This window comes from Pungitius pungitius, chromosome 15 (assembly GCF_949316345.1).
Source record: "Pungitius pungitius chromosome 15, fPunPun2.1, whole genome shotgun sequence".
In the NCBI taxonomy this organism is placed as follows: Eukaryota; Metazoa; Chordata; class Actinopteri; order Perciformes; family Gasterosteidae; genus Pungitius; species Pungitius pungitius.
This window is the reverse complement of record NC_084914.1, coordinates 2,894,509-2,912,965: the sequence shown is the minus strand read 5'-3', so window position 1 is coordinate 2,912,965 and position 18,457 is coordinate 2,894,509. Positions and strand designations below refer to the sequence as shown.

General features: G+C 49.6%; 4 protein-coding genes across 6 annotated transcripts in view; 2 read left to right on the top strand and 2 right to left on the bottom strand.

The window, feature by feature from the left end:
* LOC119206994 (uncharacterized) overlaps nucleotides 1-18,457 on the top strand; it is a gene marked incomplete at its 5' end in the record, with an annotated part of 242,444 nt that overhangs the window by 3,389 nt on the left and 220,598 nt on the right. The gene's annotated exons all lie outside the window — the stretch shown is intronic.
* Nucleotides 3,056-7,814, top strand: LOC119207214 (purine nucleoside phosphorylase-like). Of its 2 annotated transcripts, none has more exons than XM_062557510.1 (6): nucleotides 3,056-3,301; nucleotides 4,587-4,750; nucleotides 4,890-4,993; nucleotides 6,470-6,645; nucleotides 7,081-7,271; nucleotides 7,567-7,814. In XM_062557510.1, the coding sequence occupies exons 1-6, from the start codon at nucleotides 3,078-3,080 to the stop codon at nucleotides 7,770-7,772; spliced, it is 1,065 nt and encodes a 354-aa protein (XP_062413494.1). In that variant the 5' UTR covers nucleotides 3,056-3,077; the 3' UTR covers nucleotides 7,773-7,814. The 2 variants fall into 2 exon arrangements, with proteins under 2 accessions (XP_062413494.1, XP_037313585.2); XM_037457688.2 differs by having other exon boundaries at nucleotides 3,069-3,225.
* Nucleotides 9,473-12,460, bottom strand: LOC119206511 (zinc finger protein 8-like). Of its 2 annotated transcripts, XM_037457530.2 has the most exons (4): nucleotides 12,036-12,459; nucleotides 11,791-11,858; nucleotides 10,946-11,042; nucleotides 9,473-10,858 (listed from the first exon to the last, which is right to left on the bottom strand). In XM_037457530.2, the coding sequence occupies exons 1-4, from the start codon at nucleotides 12,241-12,243 to the stop codon at nucleotides 9,918-9,920; spliced, it is 1,314 nt and encodes a 437-aa protein (XP_037313427.2). In that variant the 5' UTR covers nucleotides 12,244-12,459; the 3' UTR covers nucleotides 9,473-9,917. The 2 variants fall into 2 exon arrangements, with proteins under 2 accessions (XP_037313427.2, XP_062413493.1); XM_062557509.1 differs by having other exon boundaries at nucleotides 11,791-12,460.
* LOC119209540 (zinc finger protein 775-like) lies at nucleotides 13,168-18,174 on the bottom strand. Its single transcript, XM_037458951.2, has 4 exons — nucleotides 17,764-18,174; nucleotides 16,103-16,666; nucleotides 14,991-15,710; nucleotides 13,168-14,888 (listed from the first exon to the last, which is right to left on the bottom strand). Exons 1-4 carry the CDS (start codon nucleotides 17,999-18,001, stop codon nucleotides 14,344-14,346), a joined length of 2,067 nt encoding a protein of 688 aa, XP_037314848.2. The 5' UTR covers nucleotides 18,002-18,174; the 3' UTR covers nucleotides 13,168-14,343.

The following is an 18,457-nucleotide window of genomic DNA, read 5'->3' as shown; positions in this document are numbered from 1 at the left end:
AATTTTTTTTCCATTGCCTGTTGTTGGCTTTAACTTTCTTTCTTCTTACCAGTAGCTTATTTCTATTAAAGCCAGTAAAACCGTTATAATTACTAATTCCCACTGATACGTTGTAGTTGCTCACTTGTGAGATGAATAAAGGACAGGAGGCTCCACCTGACCTGCTCTGGCCTCTGGGGCCTCGTTGCAGGTCAGATTTCAGCCAGCAGGCGGCATCAGAAAACCAGGTTTCATTTTCTGCAGGACTTCCTCTGTGTAGCTGCTTTAACTCTTTGTCCCTCACAAAAACACACAAGTTACAGACAGCAAGTGAAACTCTAACGAGTGAATGTGTTTATGATGCACCTGGTGCTTTGGGATCAATGCATTTCCATCAGTTGTCAGTTCTTCATATGTTTTTGATGGAAACACACAGAGACTTGAGAAATGAGCGCGGAGGAGTTTTTTTTATCGTGTTTTATCACCAGAACACCAGGCGTCGTTGTGTCAACGCACTGTTGGCACAGTAAAGCCACTTTTAACCACTTTTAAACACACATGGCACATGATGGGATCTTCCTTCTTGTGCGAACACGCTGCGGCCGGCTCACTTAGTTTTAATATCATTTAACAATCTTCAGTCACAGCATGGAGATAGCCTGTTCCCGTATTTATTATGCTTTCATAGCGTTAAATGCAACAGTCTAAAGGTGCTTGATAAATGAATCTTAAAGGTCACTTGGAGCTGACCTTGGAGCTGCCCTCTCTGGTGACAGAAAGCTGTGAAAGGCCACGAGAGTCACCGAGGCCACGTCTCTGCGTGCTGCTCAGTTATCACCACAATAAATGGGCTCTTATCAGGGACCGGTTTCATTCTGAACCAAACCCGTCCTCACGGAGAGAGGCTGGGCTGCTGCTACGCAGGATTCAAGGTTAGCGAGGCTCCGGGCGACGCCGGGCTCGACCCAAAATGTGATCAAAAGTTCAAAATGCTACACGGGGGCGTAGCATTGGGATGACTTTAGAGCCTGCAGAGCTGTTGGCTTTCAAGAAAAGCAAAGAAAGCAGGAGAAAAACAAATGAATGACCCTCTCTCTCCAGTTCTCCCTTACATTACCTGGATGTCATGTATAATCCTCATTTTAACATCTGTGCATTTCTTGAGTTAAAGTGCTAACATTTTATTGGAAGATGCTAACGTTTAGCCTGTTACCTAAAATTTACTCATTTAATATTTTAAACTGCAGGCAGCAAAGGATGAAATGCCCGGAGGTCACACTGTCTTTAAGAGTCATGAATCACGGATCTCAATTCGTTTAAGAATCCTTCCAAAAGGGGGCCAAATATTAGCCTGCACCAAAGAATCAAGCCAACCTGAAGTGTGCCTTCTTGAGCCTGGACGCATTCAACCAGCTGTGTCAGGTGTCAGGTGGTGCAACACAGTAATAAGACCCAGTTGGGCTCCTGACAATAAAGGTTCATTTGCCATTAAGCTAGAAAGGTGAGGACCTCAGTCAGAGTCACAGGTGGGAGGATTTTACACTTAAAACCAAATAAAAAACCATCAAACATATGAGGCTTAGTGTGAGTTGCAGAACAACGCTATTGGTCGCTCCTGTTGTGACTTCTAAACGGATCATAGAGCAGCACAATGTACTTTTTACATTTTTTTTTTATGTAAAAGGAACATTTGATCTATGGTATGAAACAAAGCGTTCTATTTTTCTATTTGCTCTGGGGGGGTTGTAGGGTTTTTTTTACTCAATGTGGAACCTTTTTTATTTGAATTTGTTAGCAGCTTTGGGGTGAAAGTCCTTGAATACAAATCAGCAGTTACACAACAGGTTGAATACAGCGAGACTGGCTGTTCTGTGCTGATAAACAACACACACACACACACACACCAATTCACTGTGTATACACAAATCCAACTGTTACTGTACTTTTGTAATTTACAAATAATTGGTGTACTTTTGTAAATTGTTTGTAAAATGTGTTTTTTATAATATATTGTGAAATACAAATACAAAACCTAAGTGAATCTCCAGATAAGATTGAAATTCCTGCAGTGTTGCATCAGCTTGAAAAGAGGCCGAGATGCTGTGTGATGCCTTCACGAACTCTCGGACATTCTACAGTTGGCCGACTGAATAATTAAATGAACAGGCCACAAAACAAACACACGTGGAAGGATAAAAGTGAAACACAATACACAATACAGTACAAATCAGCAGTTACACAGCGAGACTGGCTGATAAACAACACACACACACACCAATTTACTGTGTATACACAAGTCCACCGTGGAAAGTAACAAAGTACACGTATTTAAGTACACTACTTCAATCGACTCAAGTATTTCATCAGACGCTTCTTCGAACTTCTAATCCACTGAGATTCAGATGGAATGGATTTGGATTTCAGTGATAACGGTCCAAAATGTAATGAAACTATTCTGCACGCATCACTTTATCGTTGATCAGTTAATGTGGATGTTTTCTCGCAGTACTTTTACTCAAGCAACATTTTGAAAGGTAACGTTTAAATGCTTTCACTGAACACAGAAACCGCCCGACAACTGAGTAAATATGTTTATTGTTTCAGTTTCGTTTTTGGAGAATTTCTGCTCGTGGCCTCCGACTGTAAATGCCGTCATGTGGTTTTAATGCTGACCACACCCTGCACACTATGTTTCCATGTTGCTGTAAAAACTGTAAAAAAATAAAATAAAAATGAAGATAGATAGACGATAGAGTCGATCCCAAGGTTTTTAGTAACTACGATGTCCATTTGTCATGCACCCCTCTATCCGCCCCCCCATCGATACACTGAGAACACACATAATATCTTTACATTACATTTCATGTCATTTAGCTGACGCTTTTATCCAAAGCGACTTAAAATAATATCTCATACTGGTACGTTAGATTCCACCACTGAGATTTATGAAACCAGATGTGAAAACATAGGAATTATACACCAAAACGGTGTACTTTTGTAAATTTACAAAAACTCGACTGTTACTGTACTTTTTTTGGGGGGGGGGGGCGGGGTCCTGAACGCATCTTTGGTTGGCGCGCAGAGAGCACACCCCGAGAATGAAACCTGCTTTCCCAGCCGTGACGTCAGAGTCCTTCGACGTAGGCGAGGAGGAAACAAAACGGTCCCTCGGAGCCTCGGTCGGACGCTTCTTCGAGACCGACTCCTGCGTCCCGCCATGTCCGCCGCGGCAGAGAAAGCGTTCGGGTGAGTGCGTCGCGGTGTCCGCGTGTGTCACTGCGGAGCGTCTGAACTCCTTTAGATGCGGCATCGTTTTCATCAGGTACACGTCGACCCAAATTTAATAAAGTGGTGCCTTTGAAATACGCTTCTTCGGGCAGTTCTTTCCAGAGTGAGAGGAGGTAACCGACCAGAAACGGTTTTATGCGCAGCCATGCTTGATCGACATTTATGACGCACTTAATATTTTTCATCAGTTGTATTCATGAGTGAGTGGCTTTTACGTTATTATTCATTTTTCTAATGTTTTTTTTTTTCGCGTGACTTGCAGAATTTGTGTCATTTGTGATTCGTCTCTGCGGATTAATACGGGGTCTTCGCCGCGTTTTACCGGCCGAATGTGACGCACATTAAAGAGACCTTTTAACAGCAGGAACACAATGGGACACGCAGTGTGTGTGTGTGTGTGTGTGTGTGTGTGGTGGGGGGGGGTCTGATCTTCCGCGTGTGGGGTAATGGAAGCAGCGTGACTGTGCAGCGGGGGTAAATGAGGACACCGCTCTGTTCACTGAGGAAAAACGAATCGAGGGTTAGAAAATCAAAGTTACGACTCGAGAGAGTCGAAATCGGTCCGTTGTTTGGTAACTTTATTTATTTATTTATTTTGTCCAAAGCGACCCGAGTAAAAAAGTTTCGCGCGCGCGCATGCGCAGAGCCGCCGCTGATCCTGCAGCGTCTTTCCTCGCTGAGGAATCTGCAAAAACTGGTCCCATAAACTTTTCCAGTGGTGTCCAATTACGACTGCCACGGAATGAATACCACCGGGGACATATTCTATCTCCCAAATAAATCTGATTAATCTCGCACTCGGAAATACTAACAGATCATTTACATAAATTACTTTTACAGTTCGGTAAAGTTGTCAAGGTATTCACAGCGTTGGACTTCCCGGTCCAATAGCTCATCATAAAACGTTATTAAAACATAAAATGACACTTTTCTGTGACCATAGAGTTTTCAACAATCAGCTGCAATGACCCTGGCATATCTTAAATCATAATTTCAATTTCGACTCTCATAATCTCTAATCCTTCATACTTTTTTTTTAGTGGCGGATATGGACTTCCGTAGTCGACTTGTGTAACGGTATCTCATTTAATTCAGGATAGTCACATGACTTCTTTGTATCTGTGTAACATAATCCCAGAATCCTCACCCAGACCTTGGATTGTTCAGCGTGAGGTGCTTTTCGACACGCTGATCTCCTGTCGCGAACATAACCAGCTGTGGGGCAGGTTGCCACGGCGACCTGTTCCAGGTCTCCAGCTGGCCCAAAACCCTGCACCCTTCTCTAACGCCCCCCCCCTCCGACTCTCTCTCCCCGAAAGCTACGACGAGTGTCGCAAGACCGCCGACTGGCTGCTGTCCAAGACGCGGGCGCGTCCCAAGGTGGGGATCGTGTGCGGTTCGGGGTTGGGGGGCCTCGCCGAGGTGCTGGAGGGCCGCGAGGTCTTCAAGTACAGCGACATTCCCAACTTCCCCCAGAGCACAGGTGCGCCGAGAGAAACGCTGCGGGTCATTCACGTGTGCGTTTGCATGTCGGTTGTCGCCAAGCGAATGCACCGGGTGTGTAATAAAGGGTGTGTGTGTGTGTGCGTGTGTGCGTGTGTGTGTGTGTGTGTGTGTTGCAGTGCCCGGTCATGCTGGCCAGCTGGTGTTTGGAACCCTTAAGGGGAAGCCCTGTGTTTGCATGCAGGGCCGGTTCCACCTGTACGAGGGATACTCCGTCCAGAAGGTGAGAGCAAGTTAACGGAAGAACGTTTTTAAAACATGGAGATATATATATATATATATATATATACATACATACATACATACATGTATATATAGGTTAGGTGTTGCTCTGGGACACAGGACTCCGGTCTGCAGCTGTCCCAAGTTGCTCCTCTAAAATATTTAAAACGTGTCATACTTGATTCTTTAAAAAAAGACTGCATTATGACTGATGTGATCCATAATTACAGAGTCTGAATGTAAAAATACACATTAACATAGAATAATAACATGATTTACTTCACTTTACTTAAATTATTACTATGGACATAAATCTTTATATAATGAGGTAATTATTTTAATTTTACATTATTTGAATGTAATTTAAGAAAACTGTAAAATTACAGTATTTCTTGGTAGAAAAATTAGAAAAACATGTTATTTGTCATTATTAGCATAATCCTTACATTTACAGTTGGCCTGTTAATTTACAGATCATATCTGTATATTTGAGATAGTTTTGTACATAATTAAAAAAAACTATTGTTAAAAAGTTATTCTGTAAAATTAGTGTATTTAGGTCAAATAGTGCGACTCGTGCTTCTAGTTGTCCCTTTTCACGATGCCGCCGTGTATTATTATTACCGTATTTTCGCGACTATACGGCGCACTGAATTACAAGGCGCACCTTCAATAAATCGCCAATTTTAGAACTATTTTCATATATAGAGCGCACCGGATCACAAGGCGCATAGAAGTAACTGCAGTAAAACGTTTGACTGGGGCTGCGTTATGCATCCACTAGATCGGGCTGTGCTAAATCAAACGTTATTAAGCGTTCTGAAAAATCTTCACTCCCATGGCAACGTTGTTCAAACGTTAATGTGGATATTAACAATATCTCTTTCGTTATTGGTTAATGAAAACATTCTTGGCAAATGCTTTGGTGCATCTTGCACCGAGAGGCAGCGCTGGAACAGACGGTGGACCGTCAGCGCGATCCCGACATCCAACTACGAGCTACTGTAGCGACTCTGGACAATGTGCTTATCTTCTGGTTTTATTGTGGAGAAACAGGCTACTGTCGGCCGTAGCCTACGCCGAACAAAAACACACCATCGCTCTCCAAAACAACAACAATTCCCGCGTCCCCATAGGTGGCACTAAGATGAGTGACGTCACATTGTGCGCCCTTCACTGACCATCCCAAAACTCTGTAAAGTGCAACGCCGCTCCAGAACATGAAAACACAGTCCGTTACAATACGCTGTTGGAGCTGGAATTACCGCGGCTGCTGGCACCAGACTTTCCCTCCAATGGATCCTCGTTAACCAGTATGGATCAACCAATTGATGACGCTCCGGATTACAAGGCGCACGCGCCGTTTTTTTAGGAAAAAAAGGATTTTAAGTGCGCCTTATAGTCGCGAAAATACGGTATTATTATTATGTGTATGAGTGCAATAACAAGAAAAGCTCCTGAACCCCGCGCCCTCCAGGTCACGATGCCCATGCGCGTCTTCAAGCTGCTGGGCGTGGAGACGGTCATCCTCACCAACGCAGCCGGGGGCCTCAACCGGGACTACAAAGTGGGCGACGTGATGATCCTGAAGGACCACATCAACCTGCCGGGCTTCACCGGGGTCAACCCGCTGTTCGGACCCAACGATGACAGGTGGGTGGACAGGTCAACACTTCCTTTACAGGAATGTTGGTGCCGGCCTGTGTGGTGTTTGCATCACTCAGCTGGGCGTAATCACCCCCCCCCCCCCCTCTCTCTCTCCCCGGCCACAAATTTTCTTTGCAGCTTTTCCGCCGCACAAAACCCGTCGCACTTCTGCTCTGGAGCCGGTTTCAGAGGGGACAAAGGCCCCCATTGTTCTCTGAGGGCCGCGTGATTCAACGCGCATCCAAACTCTTCTTTCACTTGTAGCTTCAGAAGGGAACGTCCGCCCCCCCCCCCTCCCCTCCCCTTTTCACATCACAAATCCCCCACGCAGAGAGCTAACTTGTAATACCTCACCAGTCCATTAATCAGGAGGGGGGGGGGGCAGTTGTGGATGTGTTGTTACGGTTGAGTTAACGACGCCCCCTCCCCCCCCCCTCTCAGGTTTGGCACACGCTTCCCCAGCGTGTCCGACGCCTACGACCGCGAGCTGCAGCAGGTGGCGCGCGACGCGGCGTCCAAGCTGGGCTACGCCGACTTCCTGCGCCAGGGGGTGTACTGCGTGGTGGGGGGTCCCTCCTTCGAAACCATCGCCGAGTGTCGCTTGCTGCTCAAGCTGGGGGCCGACGCCGTGGGTGAGTGCAGAACCCCCCCCCACACACACACACACACTTCTTTATACGTCTTTATTTGTGAGGGCTTTAGTCTGACCTCAGCCGCCATAATTGGAGGCGTAATCCAAACTTAACTTTGTCCCTAAAACACACACACACACACACACACACACACACACACATGGTCTGAATCAATGCTAGCCGCTGACTCGCCACAGGATGTAGAAGCACGCTGTTGAGCAACTTTAATCGGAACTGGCTGCGTTCATCTGGATGAGGGAATTTTGAGCCACATTTCAACATCTTCCTCCCCCAGGGATGAGCACCGTGCACGAGGTGATCGTGGCCCGCCACGCCGGCATGCGCTGCCTCGCGCTGTCGCTGATCACCAACATCTCGGTGATGGACTACGACAGCCGGGAGAAGGCCAACCACGAGGAGGTGCTGGAGACGGGCCGCCAGCGGGCGGAGCACATGGAGAAGCTGGTGTCCACCATCGTGTCCCAGCTGGTGCAGAACTAAAGCAACATCTGAACCCTCCCTCTCCCTCCTCTTCCTACCCCCCCCCCCAATCCTCCCGCAGCTGTTCCCAGGTCAGCTGCTCCCCCCTCAGCAGCCGACTCACTACACGATAAACGCCTTCGCTTTGCTTCGGCCGACTGTTACTTAAAGTCTGGTCTTCAAATCCTTGAAACCGGTCCACTTTCATTTTAAATGCACAAATGTATTTCTAAAATAATAACTTCATCGAATATGACTACGTATTGTTCTGGTTCTTTAGCATTCCCTGATTAAACATCTGATAAAGACTTTTTTTAATGTAGAGGCTCATCACGTTTAATGTGATCAGAACCGAAAGGTGGAAATTATAATTTTATATTGTGAAAAAGACAAGATGTGTGAAATGTCCAAAAATAGACCAAACTAATTGTATTTTAAATGCTGTTCAATATTTGAATGACCTTTTGATCAAATTGCTCCAAATTGTATCGGTTTTAGCACGTTGGGATTTGATGCTAATCTGCCTTTTACAATAAACCTTGCCTTTTACAATAAACTTGCTCTAATTTGCGAATTAAGTTTTGTTATGTGCTTTGTTTAAAATGTGACATTTTGTGATCTGCTGTTTTTGTGGGACGTGAGAGATCTTTCCGCCTCAGAGTCACACGTTTTAATTTTCCCTTTTTGTGTTTTCTGTGCTTTCCATAATGAGGTTTTGATTATTTTTTTTTGCACCACACCAGGAATCAGAGATTATTAAACTGGGCAAAGCACCACCGAAGGTAATAAAACGAGTCAGGTTATAAAAGCCATTGCACTTATCTGACGCATTTTTTTCCGTTCCAAAATCATAAAACTGCTCTTTAGCTCAATCAAAAACACTGAAGATTTTGTGGCTGCTTGAAATTCACCACGCGAAAACCCCCAAAACATTTCTCACACATGGAGCCATTTATTATTAAGTTATGGGGCAGCTTATTAACTAAAACGTCCCCGTATATGGAAGCAGGAAGCAGACACACACCTGCTGACTTCCTTTAAGTGACGGGGTGGATGTCGAAATAACGTTTTGTGAATGTTTAAATAACGGCGTGTTGGCAGTGAAGCAAACAAAGCAGAAGGTGAAGGCCGTTTATATCTTTTCTTATCTACCCGCGCGGCCCTCTCATTAGACCACTAAACCCATTTTATACATCACGGACTTTGGAACGTAGACTTAAAACCTGCAGCAGCAGCAGCAGGAGACGGTAAAATTCAAATAGTGTTTCCAGATGAAGAAATAAAACTTAATTATAGCATCCGAGCCGACAAAAAGATGACTCTGTGTGAAGAGAGTCAGGCCTGTTTCAATATACAAAACCAATAACTACTGAGTGGGCAGCAATGAGTCAGAGATGCATGAACTTTATCCCACCATGAAAGGTTTTTTTTGGCAAAAACAACTCCTGCCTGCATTTCACTTTCACTTTAAAAGCGTCCGGCTGCACCCTCCTCCCCGCAGAGGAGGAGCTCGGCTGCTCTCTGGCGCCTGACACCGCGTCCTGAGATCAGATCCCGGCCGTTTGCAGAGAGTGGAAACAGAATTTCCAGCTGCTGGTTTGCAGGATTCTTTAATTTAAATAATGACAAAATGGGAAGACGTGTTTTATGGAACGTTAGTCACGCAGGTTTTTGGACCACTGTTGAGAGGAGAGAAGCTACCGGGGGGGGGGGGGGGGGGGGGTTGGTGGGGAAACAGTGCGGAGATGGAGTAAGGCATCGATTTTCTACACGAGGAGTTAAAACAAACAAACAAAGACGACGATCGGCGTGCAGAGACCCGCCAGAGAAAAAATGCACGATTCTTCTTTAAAAAGACCTCGGTTTTCTTTTTGGACTTCTAGCTTTGACGGTTTCGGGGGGGGGGGGGGAGAAAAAATACTGCGTGACATCTGCCTGGAGGGGGGCGATTCCATCTGACGTTTTAATGATCAAGTATTTTTTTTAAAAAGCAAAGCAAGCATCTTAAAATCCACCCGGACGGAGTTTGCATAGCGGAATATGCATCAATGTACAAAGTCTGTGAGCAACGGCGTGAGGTCAAAAAACCTCACCCTGCCTCTGAGGGTCATTTCCTGTCTCTGTCAGAGGGGGGAAGGGGAGGTGGGGGGTGGGGGGGGGGGGGGCTCAGCTGTAGGTGTGGATGATCCGGTGGCGCTTCAGGTGGTGCATGAGGATGAAGGTCTTCCCGCACAGCGAGCAGCTGTAGGGTCTCTCCCCGCTGTGCGTCCTCTGGTGCACCCGCAGGCTGCTCTGCTGCGTGAACCTCTTGCCGCACTGGCCGCAGCCGTACGGCTTCTCGCCCGTGTGCGTCCGGTGGTGGATGCTGAGGTGCGACGAGCACTGGAAGCTCTTCCCGCACACGCTGCACCAGAAGGCCCGCTTGCGCTTGTGGCTCTGCTGGTGCAGCTTGAACTGGTGCAGGCGGCCGAACGCCTTGCCGCAGAGCGAGCAGGCGTAGCTCCGCGCCGCGCCGGAGGGCGGCCGGTGGGGGTGGAAGGCGGCGCCGCTGTGCGGCCTGGCTGCGGCGTCCCGCTCGGCGCCCCGCTGCGCGTGGACCTCCGGCTTCGGCTGGTCCGGCGGCGGCGGCGGCCCGGGTTGAAAGCCGGACGACTGCGGGGCGTCGCTGTTGTAGACCCCGTTGCACGGCGGCAGCTGCTGCGGGGCGCCGGGCGGCTTGGCGGCGCCGGAGGCGGCGTGGACGTCCGAGTGGTCCGGAAACGTGCTGGAGTACTCCTCCACCACGCTGGAGAAGTCGGGGAAGCCGGCGTCGATGTCGCCGCCTTCGATGATGGACGACCACAGCTGGTTCTCCCTTTCGTCCATGGAGAAGTCGGCGGCGAGCTGGGTCGGCTTCCCGGCGCCGTGCAGGCAGCCGTCCCGGCCGAACCCCGACCGCTCCTCCTCCTTCTCCGTCTTCACGGCGAACCGGTGGCCGACGGCGACGTCTCCGACGGCGACGTCTCCGACGGCGTGCTGGCCGGAGCCGTACAAGCCGGCGGCCTCCCCGTGCCCCGGCTGCCGGCGCCGTGCGGCGTTCCCTGCGTCCCGGTACTGTGCAGCGGAGCCTGCGGGCGACGGGGCGGATTGAGGCCCGGACCACAAAGTGCATTACATGTTGGTCTGTGCATTAGAGTCCAGTCGCTCAAACTCACCGATGGGCGCGGCGGAGTCGCTGATCCACAGCATCTCGTCTGGACTTTCCTCTTTGATTGTGAACGACACGGCGGCGGCGGCGTCGACGTCGCTGAACTGAGGGAAGAGAGGGAAAAAACGTTAGAAAAAAGGCAAGCAGCCTCATTCCCACAACTGGGCGGAAGTAAAAATCTGATACTCCAATATCTGCTGTGAACCAGTTCCTGAAGGAAACATCTGGCTGCTGAAGGAAACATCTGGCTCTTTAATGTCTAATTCCCTACCCGGTAGTGACTTGTTTTATCCATCAGCACGTGTGATTCTGGGGGGGGGGGGGGGGGAGTGTATCTTTCACAGATGTGGCTGCGCCTGTGAACGGGTCCGATGAACGATTCCATCTGAATCTGCTTTACGGACGATGCAGTGGATGCAGGGACATGCGGACCGCTGCGCACGATTTCTCTGCATTTGCGCATGAAAAGATTACAAAGATTCTGCGGGAGTGGGGGGGCGGTTGATATAAAATCATTTTATAATTACTATAATTATCCTTTAAGCAACTGGGCCCCAGTAGGCTTGAACTTTCGGCCCCTAAAGGTTTAGAGCAAAGATTGATTTAGAAGCTTGTTCAACACTCGTGTCCATGCAAGTCTGGAGAAATCCAACCCGTAAACACTCCACCTCGCCCCTGGTGGCCCCTGGTGGCCCCTGGGCAGAAAAAAATCATTTGTCTACGTCTGGAGCCCGGGGGTTTTGAGGGGGCCCCCCGATGATTCGGGGCTCTGAGGCCATTGATCAATTTGGTGCATCTGCTGCAGAGGAATAATATACCCATAAACCACAGTGCACGGCTCGTGAACATCACCTGGACCTTGATGTCTCCAGCAGGATGCGGACAGGTCCCCACATCAGTTCCTCGGTCCATGTAGTTTTCTAGAGCAGGAAAGGAACAAATATGTTTGAGAAAAAAAAAATGAGACACCGGTTCAATAAACAGGTCCATTTCATGTGCAGCGCGTGCTTTTCCTGCTCCACATGAACACGCAGCGACGTCACAGGTTTGACCCGCGTCGTCCGCGAGCAGAAGAGACCGCGCGTGCGGCGTCTCACCGAAGCCGCGCGGCGGCCGCGAGCTGCGGGTCTCCATCAGCAGCAGCTTCCTCCTCAGCGCCTCGTTCTCGCTCTGCTTCCGGGAAATTTCCAGATGCAGAAACGCACATTTGTCGTCGACCAGTTTGGAAATCTCCGCCACCGCCGCTTTGACCAAAACCTCCATTATTGAGGACAACTGGGTCTGGAAGGGAATGCACGTCGCCATGTCGACTCGTGCGCGATCAGACGCGGGTCCCTGCGCGCGATCTTCGTGCGTTTTTTTTGTTTGGTTTTTTTTTTATCTAAAAGAAAAATGCGTTAAAAAACAACAACAAGCGACGCACTAAACATTTCACATCTCGGTGTCGCCAGCTAGCAGGGAGCTTTTCTTCCGTGTGGCGTAGGGTCTTTACCGTAAATACACGCGCACGGACGCACGGGGATTTGAACCCACATCACCGCGCGGTGCACCTTCCGCTTTTTGTTTTAGCGTCAAAAACTAAAAACGACTTACTTACTTCAATGGTGGTCGGTTTTTCATTAACTTTTCTATTTTTACAAAAAAAATACAAACTTGAAAAATCTAAATACAAAATCAATTTCCTTACCGATGGGTGTTTTAATCCATTTTTGAAAACTGTGCTTTTGTAATTACGCCTCTTTAGCGTGAAATAGTTTGAGACAACAAAATCTTTGACTTGTGACCGTAGAAATGATTTTGAAGTGGTGCAAAGGATCCGAATTGGTTCCTCCTTTCTGTTTGTCATTTCCTTGAATGAAGAAAAGGATGTGAGAGAAGTAACTGAAGGATGGAGCTGCAGGTCCAAAACATACCTTTATCCTCCTAGTTCAGCTGCAGTGGCTTTAAAGGGTTAACACACGGACTTGTCATATAAGTGGACGTGGTCATGATGATCCATCCACCTCGTCCAGAGGTGTGAACGTTGTGATTTGGTTCCTCTTTGTGTTTCATTTGGTGTCATTGGATATTTGCACAGAAAAAAAAAACAAGAACAAACTGAAATCAGTTCATCGTCGAGTCAAACGAGTGTTTGAGGCCCATTTTAAAGAATGTCGCTCAAGGTGCTCGCAGTGGACCCACGCAGACATAAAATCAGACTGCAACACGTCATGTGACCCATTTTTTAAAAATTTATTTGAAAATACAAAAAGATAAGAAAAGCAGACTCTCGATGTCATTTGTCCCCAAGTGTGATTTGAAAAAATATCTACCTAAAATAAATATTTGTTAGAGAGATAACGTAACCAAAGAGAAGCTCAAATTTGCTTTTCAAATTCTTGCTGGAGATGCTGTTTATTACTGAGGTATTTAATGCTTTATGTTTCATATAATTTAACATTAACTTATTGCAGTTCCCTCCCTTTCTTCAAAAAAAAAAAAATCTTGTAATGCTGGCATATTAATTAAAACATAATACGACACAAAATACTTAAATGCAGTTTTAAAGGCAATGATAATTTGATCTACACAGTACTCTGTTGTATGAGGGTCAGTTATTTTGGTTCAACTCAAAGTCCACAGTACACGTCTCCATTAAGTCCCCCCACTGCATAATTCCAGATTTTTTTGAGAAAATGAATTCATGTGGATCCCGAACACAAAGTGTATCTTAATACAAAAAAAAACAAACATAATTGGTCCACCTTATCGAAGCTTGATGACGCTGATTGATTTCACACGTTTCTTATTGTGCAGTAAAACAAACCCCTACCAGATCTCTGGTTGAATCCACGAAAGTGACATTTGTTCTAATTTAACCAAATTCCACAAAATGATTTGTTTTTGTTGCCAAAAAAAAAATCCATATTCATCAAACCCCTACTTCTTAATAATAAAGAACAAATGATAAGACGACACGCGATCTGGAAATTGAGTAATAGTGCAACGCCTTGATGTCTGGTTAATTAAAGGGAGACATTTCAGATGAAAAGTCGTGTTCGGGACAGTGAGGTTTCCTCAAGTTGAACTGAAATTTTTTTTAAAAAAGAGACCAAAATGTCATGGATCGGTTCCCTTTCAATTCCAGTCCTGTGAGCGCCGTGGTCAACATTTACTCAATGTTAAGACTCCACTAGCAAAGCAAATGATTATATGAAGTCAGTGAAGGGAAACTCAAGGAACAGGAAGCGTGGCGGCTTCTGTCGGTCGAGCTCATCGAGTGGCTCAAAGTCAAAGAAAATGCAAAGTCCATTTTAGCTTCTGCTCGATCGTCCCTTCGCATTGGAAAAACAAACTCGTCGTCTTCTTTTTCCTGGTCGTGTAGGCTGCACGGCGTTCATTCTGCGCGCTGCTCGAGGTGCAACCTCAGCACGCCCATCTGGCCGAAGACCCTCCCGCGGACGTGGGCGCCTCCGTGCACCGGTGCCTCTGGAAGGAGGCGAAGCTGCCGAAGCTCTGGCCGCAGGTCGAGCATATGAAGCAGCTCTGCTCGAACCCGCCCCCCCCCTCGCTCAGGGACCCGTGCTCGGGGACGGTCACGTCGGAGCGCCCCGATTGCCCGCCCGCCGCCGCGTCCTCCTCGCCGCCGCGCCCCCGCCGACCGTCGGCCGCTCCGGCGTGATTCCCGACGTCGTGGAACATGGCGCCGGCGGTTGGTTCGGCGCCGCCGCCGGTCCATAGCTGCCCGCGGCCCGTGCCGCCGTCGGGCCCCGCCTGGCTGGGGGCCGCGAACCCCTCGCCGCGTGGCTCCAGCTTCACCGACACGGCGAGCGCCTCGCCGTACGCCGCGCCCAGCAGCTGCTCCTCCAGGGTCACCGGGGCGCCCTCGGGCTCTGGCGGGTTCCTCGACGGTTGGATTTCGTGCATCGTGAACACCGGGCGAAGCGCCTCCGGCCCGTCCGGGTTCTCCCCTGTTCGAGAAGGGGGGGGGGGGGGGGGGGAAGCAAGCGAGGGAATTAAAACAAGCAAAATGGGTGAACCCCTGGGAACGGAGGACGCCGCTCGCCTCTTACCGTTCCTGTGCGTCTTCATGTGGCTCTTGAGGCTGCTCTTCTGGTTGAAGCACCTCCCGCAGACGTGGCAGCCGTAGGGCTTCTCCCCCGTGTGAATCCGCAAATGTCTCTCCAGGTGGCCGGCGCGCTCGAACATCTTGCCGCAGTACGAGCAGACGAAGCACTTCTTGGGTTTCATCGCCTGAAAGCCCCGGCCTCCTCCTCCTCCTCCTCCTCCTCCTCCTCCTACGGCATCGTGCAGACCCCCTCCGCTCGTGTCCGAGGAGCCGTACGGCGCCCAAGAGGCCACGCCGCCGCCGCCGCCCCCGGGTTCCCCGTACGGTTTTCCCGGGAAGGAGAATGTGCCGCGAGAAGCTTCGGCCGCCGGCTGAAGCGGCTGCGCCATCCCCGGGAAGGACGCCGCGCTGCCGATCTGGAACCTGGACATCCACTGCTCGCCGTCCGTCCCGAACGAGGCCAAGCTCTCGCTCAGGCCGTCGCCCGGCGCTTCCCTCGTCCGCTCGCCTCCTCCTCCGATGGGCGGCGGCGCGGCGCTTTCCTCGTCCGCGGGCTCGCATTTCACGCGCACGGGCATCGTGACGACTTCCTCGTTCTCAGGAGGCTCGACCTCCACCTTCACCGGGTCGTCGTCCTCGGGGCGGAGAGCGTTGCCGGGCGGATTCTCCTCGGCGACGCGCTTCCGTTCGACCACTTCCATCTCCAGGGGTTCGGCCTGAGCGCCTGTTACAGCAGAACAAAAGACACGCACTCTGTTAAACAAAAAAAAAAAGTGTGGTTTGGCCAGACGTGTTCAAAATAAAGATTCCTTCCACTAACAATTCCTCATAAAAGTTTTACGCATTTGGTCCCAAACCTGTCGGGTCGTCTGTTTGCATCCCGAGCCAATCACAACCCTTCTGTCAAACCAACACAGCATAAGCTATGCCCATTTTCATTTTGTGTTATTCCGTTTATTGTATGAAGAAAGCGATGATGTATAATGTACTGAAACGGTTTGACTGCAGATCCCTGAGGACCATGTGACTCCCTCTTTCCCCCGAGAGCGACCTTCAGAGGCGTCTCTGAGCTCAGCTGTGGACAGAAGGAGGGACGCGTTGAGGCGCTCTACTCACATCTCCTGTGGATCTTGGTGTGCTCCTTCAGGCTGCACTTCTGATTGAAGCGCCTCCCGCACGTCTCGCAGCGGTACGGTTTCTCCCCGGTGTGGATCCTCTTGTGCCTCTCCAAGTGGCCCGAGCGCTCGAAGCACTTGCCGCAGTACAGACAGAGGAAGACTCTCTTGAACATCGACCTTTTGGCCGCCGCCGCCACCGTCCTCCTCCGCGCCGCGGCGTACGAGCTGCGGTGCTGGCCGGGACCCGGCGGCCCGCGGCCCAGCGGGCTCTGCGGGAACCCGGCGCCGGCGGCGGAGCAGCAGCAGGGCGCGGCCGGCCCGGTCCGCGGCGAGGAGACCTCCGCTGGATTCGGATGACCCGAACCGTGGCGTCCCGGCCTCCACCGCGCGCCGTCCCCTCCGCGCGGGCCTTCTCGCGGCGGGGCGGGCCGACCTCCGTTCTCTTCGCCCTCGTCTCCCGCGGGTTCACGTTTCACCTGGGCCTCGGGTCGCGGCAGGCCGTTCTGGTCCGCGTGGTTGTGGTTCCTATCAAGTGAAGTTCTCTCATCAGCAACGAGCCTCTCTGTGGAAGACAGATTTTTGGGTTAAAACCTCTTAATGACTTGATAAATGCTCTGTGACAACGTGCGCTTTGACTGAGAGCATGAGTTCAATAGGTCACAAGCCTGTGTGTGTGTGCGTGTGTGTGTGTGTGTGTGTGTGTGTGTGTGTGTGTGTGTGTGTGTGTGTGTGTGTGTGTGTGTGTGTGTGTGTGTGTGTGTGTGTGAGAGAGGGGGCCAGGTGGTCCATCATGGTGGCGTCCAACATGGGACACTAGTTGCAGCAGCTCGACTGGTCTTCAACCTTCCGTAATACTCCCACACCCCGTCTCTGTTCTCCTCACTGGTCACCAGTGGCTGCCTCATCCAGTTCAAAACATTGGTACTGACGTACCATGCTGTGAATGGATCGGGTCCAGTCTACATCCAGGACATGGTGAAACCCTACATCCCAACCCGCACACTCCGATCTGCATCTGCATCAAGCGGCTTGTTCCTCCCTCACTGAGAGAAAAGCACTCGGCGAGATGGCGACTCTTTGCTCCCAGATGGTGGAACGAGCTCTCTGATGACATCATGACCACAGAGAGCCTTTACATCTTCAAACTCAAGACACACCTCTTTAGACTCTACCTTTACTAAAACACTAATTGTAGCACTAACAAATGGTAGCACTTAAATTGTACTTATAATGGCACTTTTCTATAACATGTTTTGAAACTGCTTATTTGATGAAAATTTTACTTTCTTGTTACTTGTTTTCTGAGTTTGTATCTCTACGGTTGGAATGCACTTATTGTACGTCGCTTTGGATAAAAGTGTCAGCTAAATGACATGTGATGTAATGTAATGATGTAATGTAGTTGTGGTCAGGTGGCCACTCCGGTTAGGGCCATAGTGTAACAGCACACCTTGTTACACAGGTGTAACAAACTCCCCCAGGTAAACACCCCCAGAGCCGTGAGTGTAGTAGAGGAACACCAAACCCAAATGACAAGTTCCCGCACTGTGCCCGACAAAAGGTCAGGAGGTCAAAAGCAAGGCAGGGATTAGTGTGTCCCTGGTTAACACGGTGGATAAAGTGTGCACGTGTGTGTGTGTGTGTCTGTGCGTGTCTCACCGCCCCTCCCGTGGCTCCCGGTTCGCGGGGTCACGCCGCCCCGCAGCGTCCTCAGCTCGCCGTGCAGGACCTCGATGTCGCCCCTCAGCTTGAGGATCTCGTCCTCGCGCTGACGCATCTCCACCCGCAGCACCACCAGGCCGTCCTCCACCACTTTGGCGATCTCCGCCACGGCCGCGACGGACAGCGCGTCGATGACGGAGGCGATCTGCACGCGGATGGCAACGCCGCTCTGCATCGTTGTGTTTGTTTGTTTTTTTGGACAAACAACCACACACACACACACACACACACACGCGGGGGGAGGGGAGCGCTCCACGTACGTCACAGCCGTGAAGGAGTCATGGCTGGAGCCGCTGGCCGTGAACGAAGCCGTTTCCGTAACACCGTGTGTGTGTGTGTGTGTGTGTGTGTTTGTGTGTGTGCGCGCCGAATTGCTACAAAGAAAAAACACAAAGTCGCTTCTCCCGGAAGTGATGTCATAAATACCGTAAGTGAGGGAGCAGAGGCGCAGCGCATGTGCTCTTTAGGAGGTTTCACAGATGTTTGAAAAAAACAAAAAACGTAGAACACAAAGTAGAAAAAGTACTGCGTTGTGTATTAAACTGATCTGTTTAAAGAAGTTTAAAGAAGCAAACATCGTGTGAATTACAGCAGAAGGATTAAGGAAGAAATACCTTCTTTTGTATTCTTT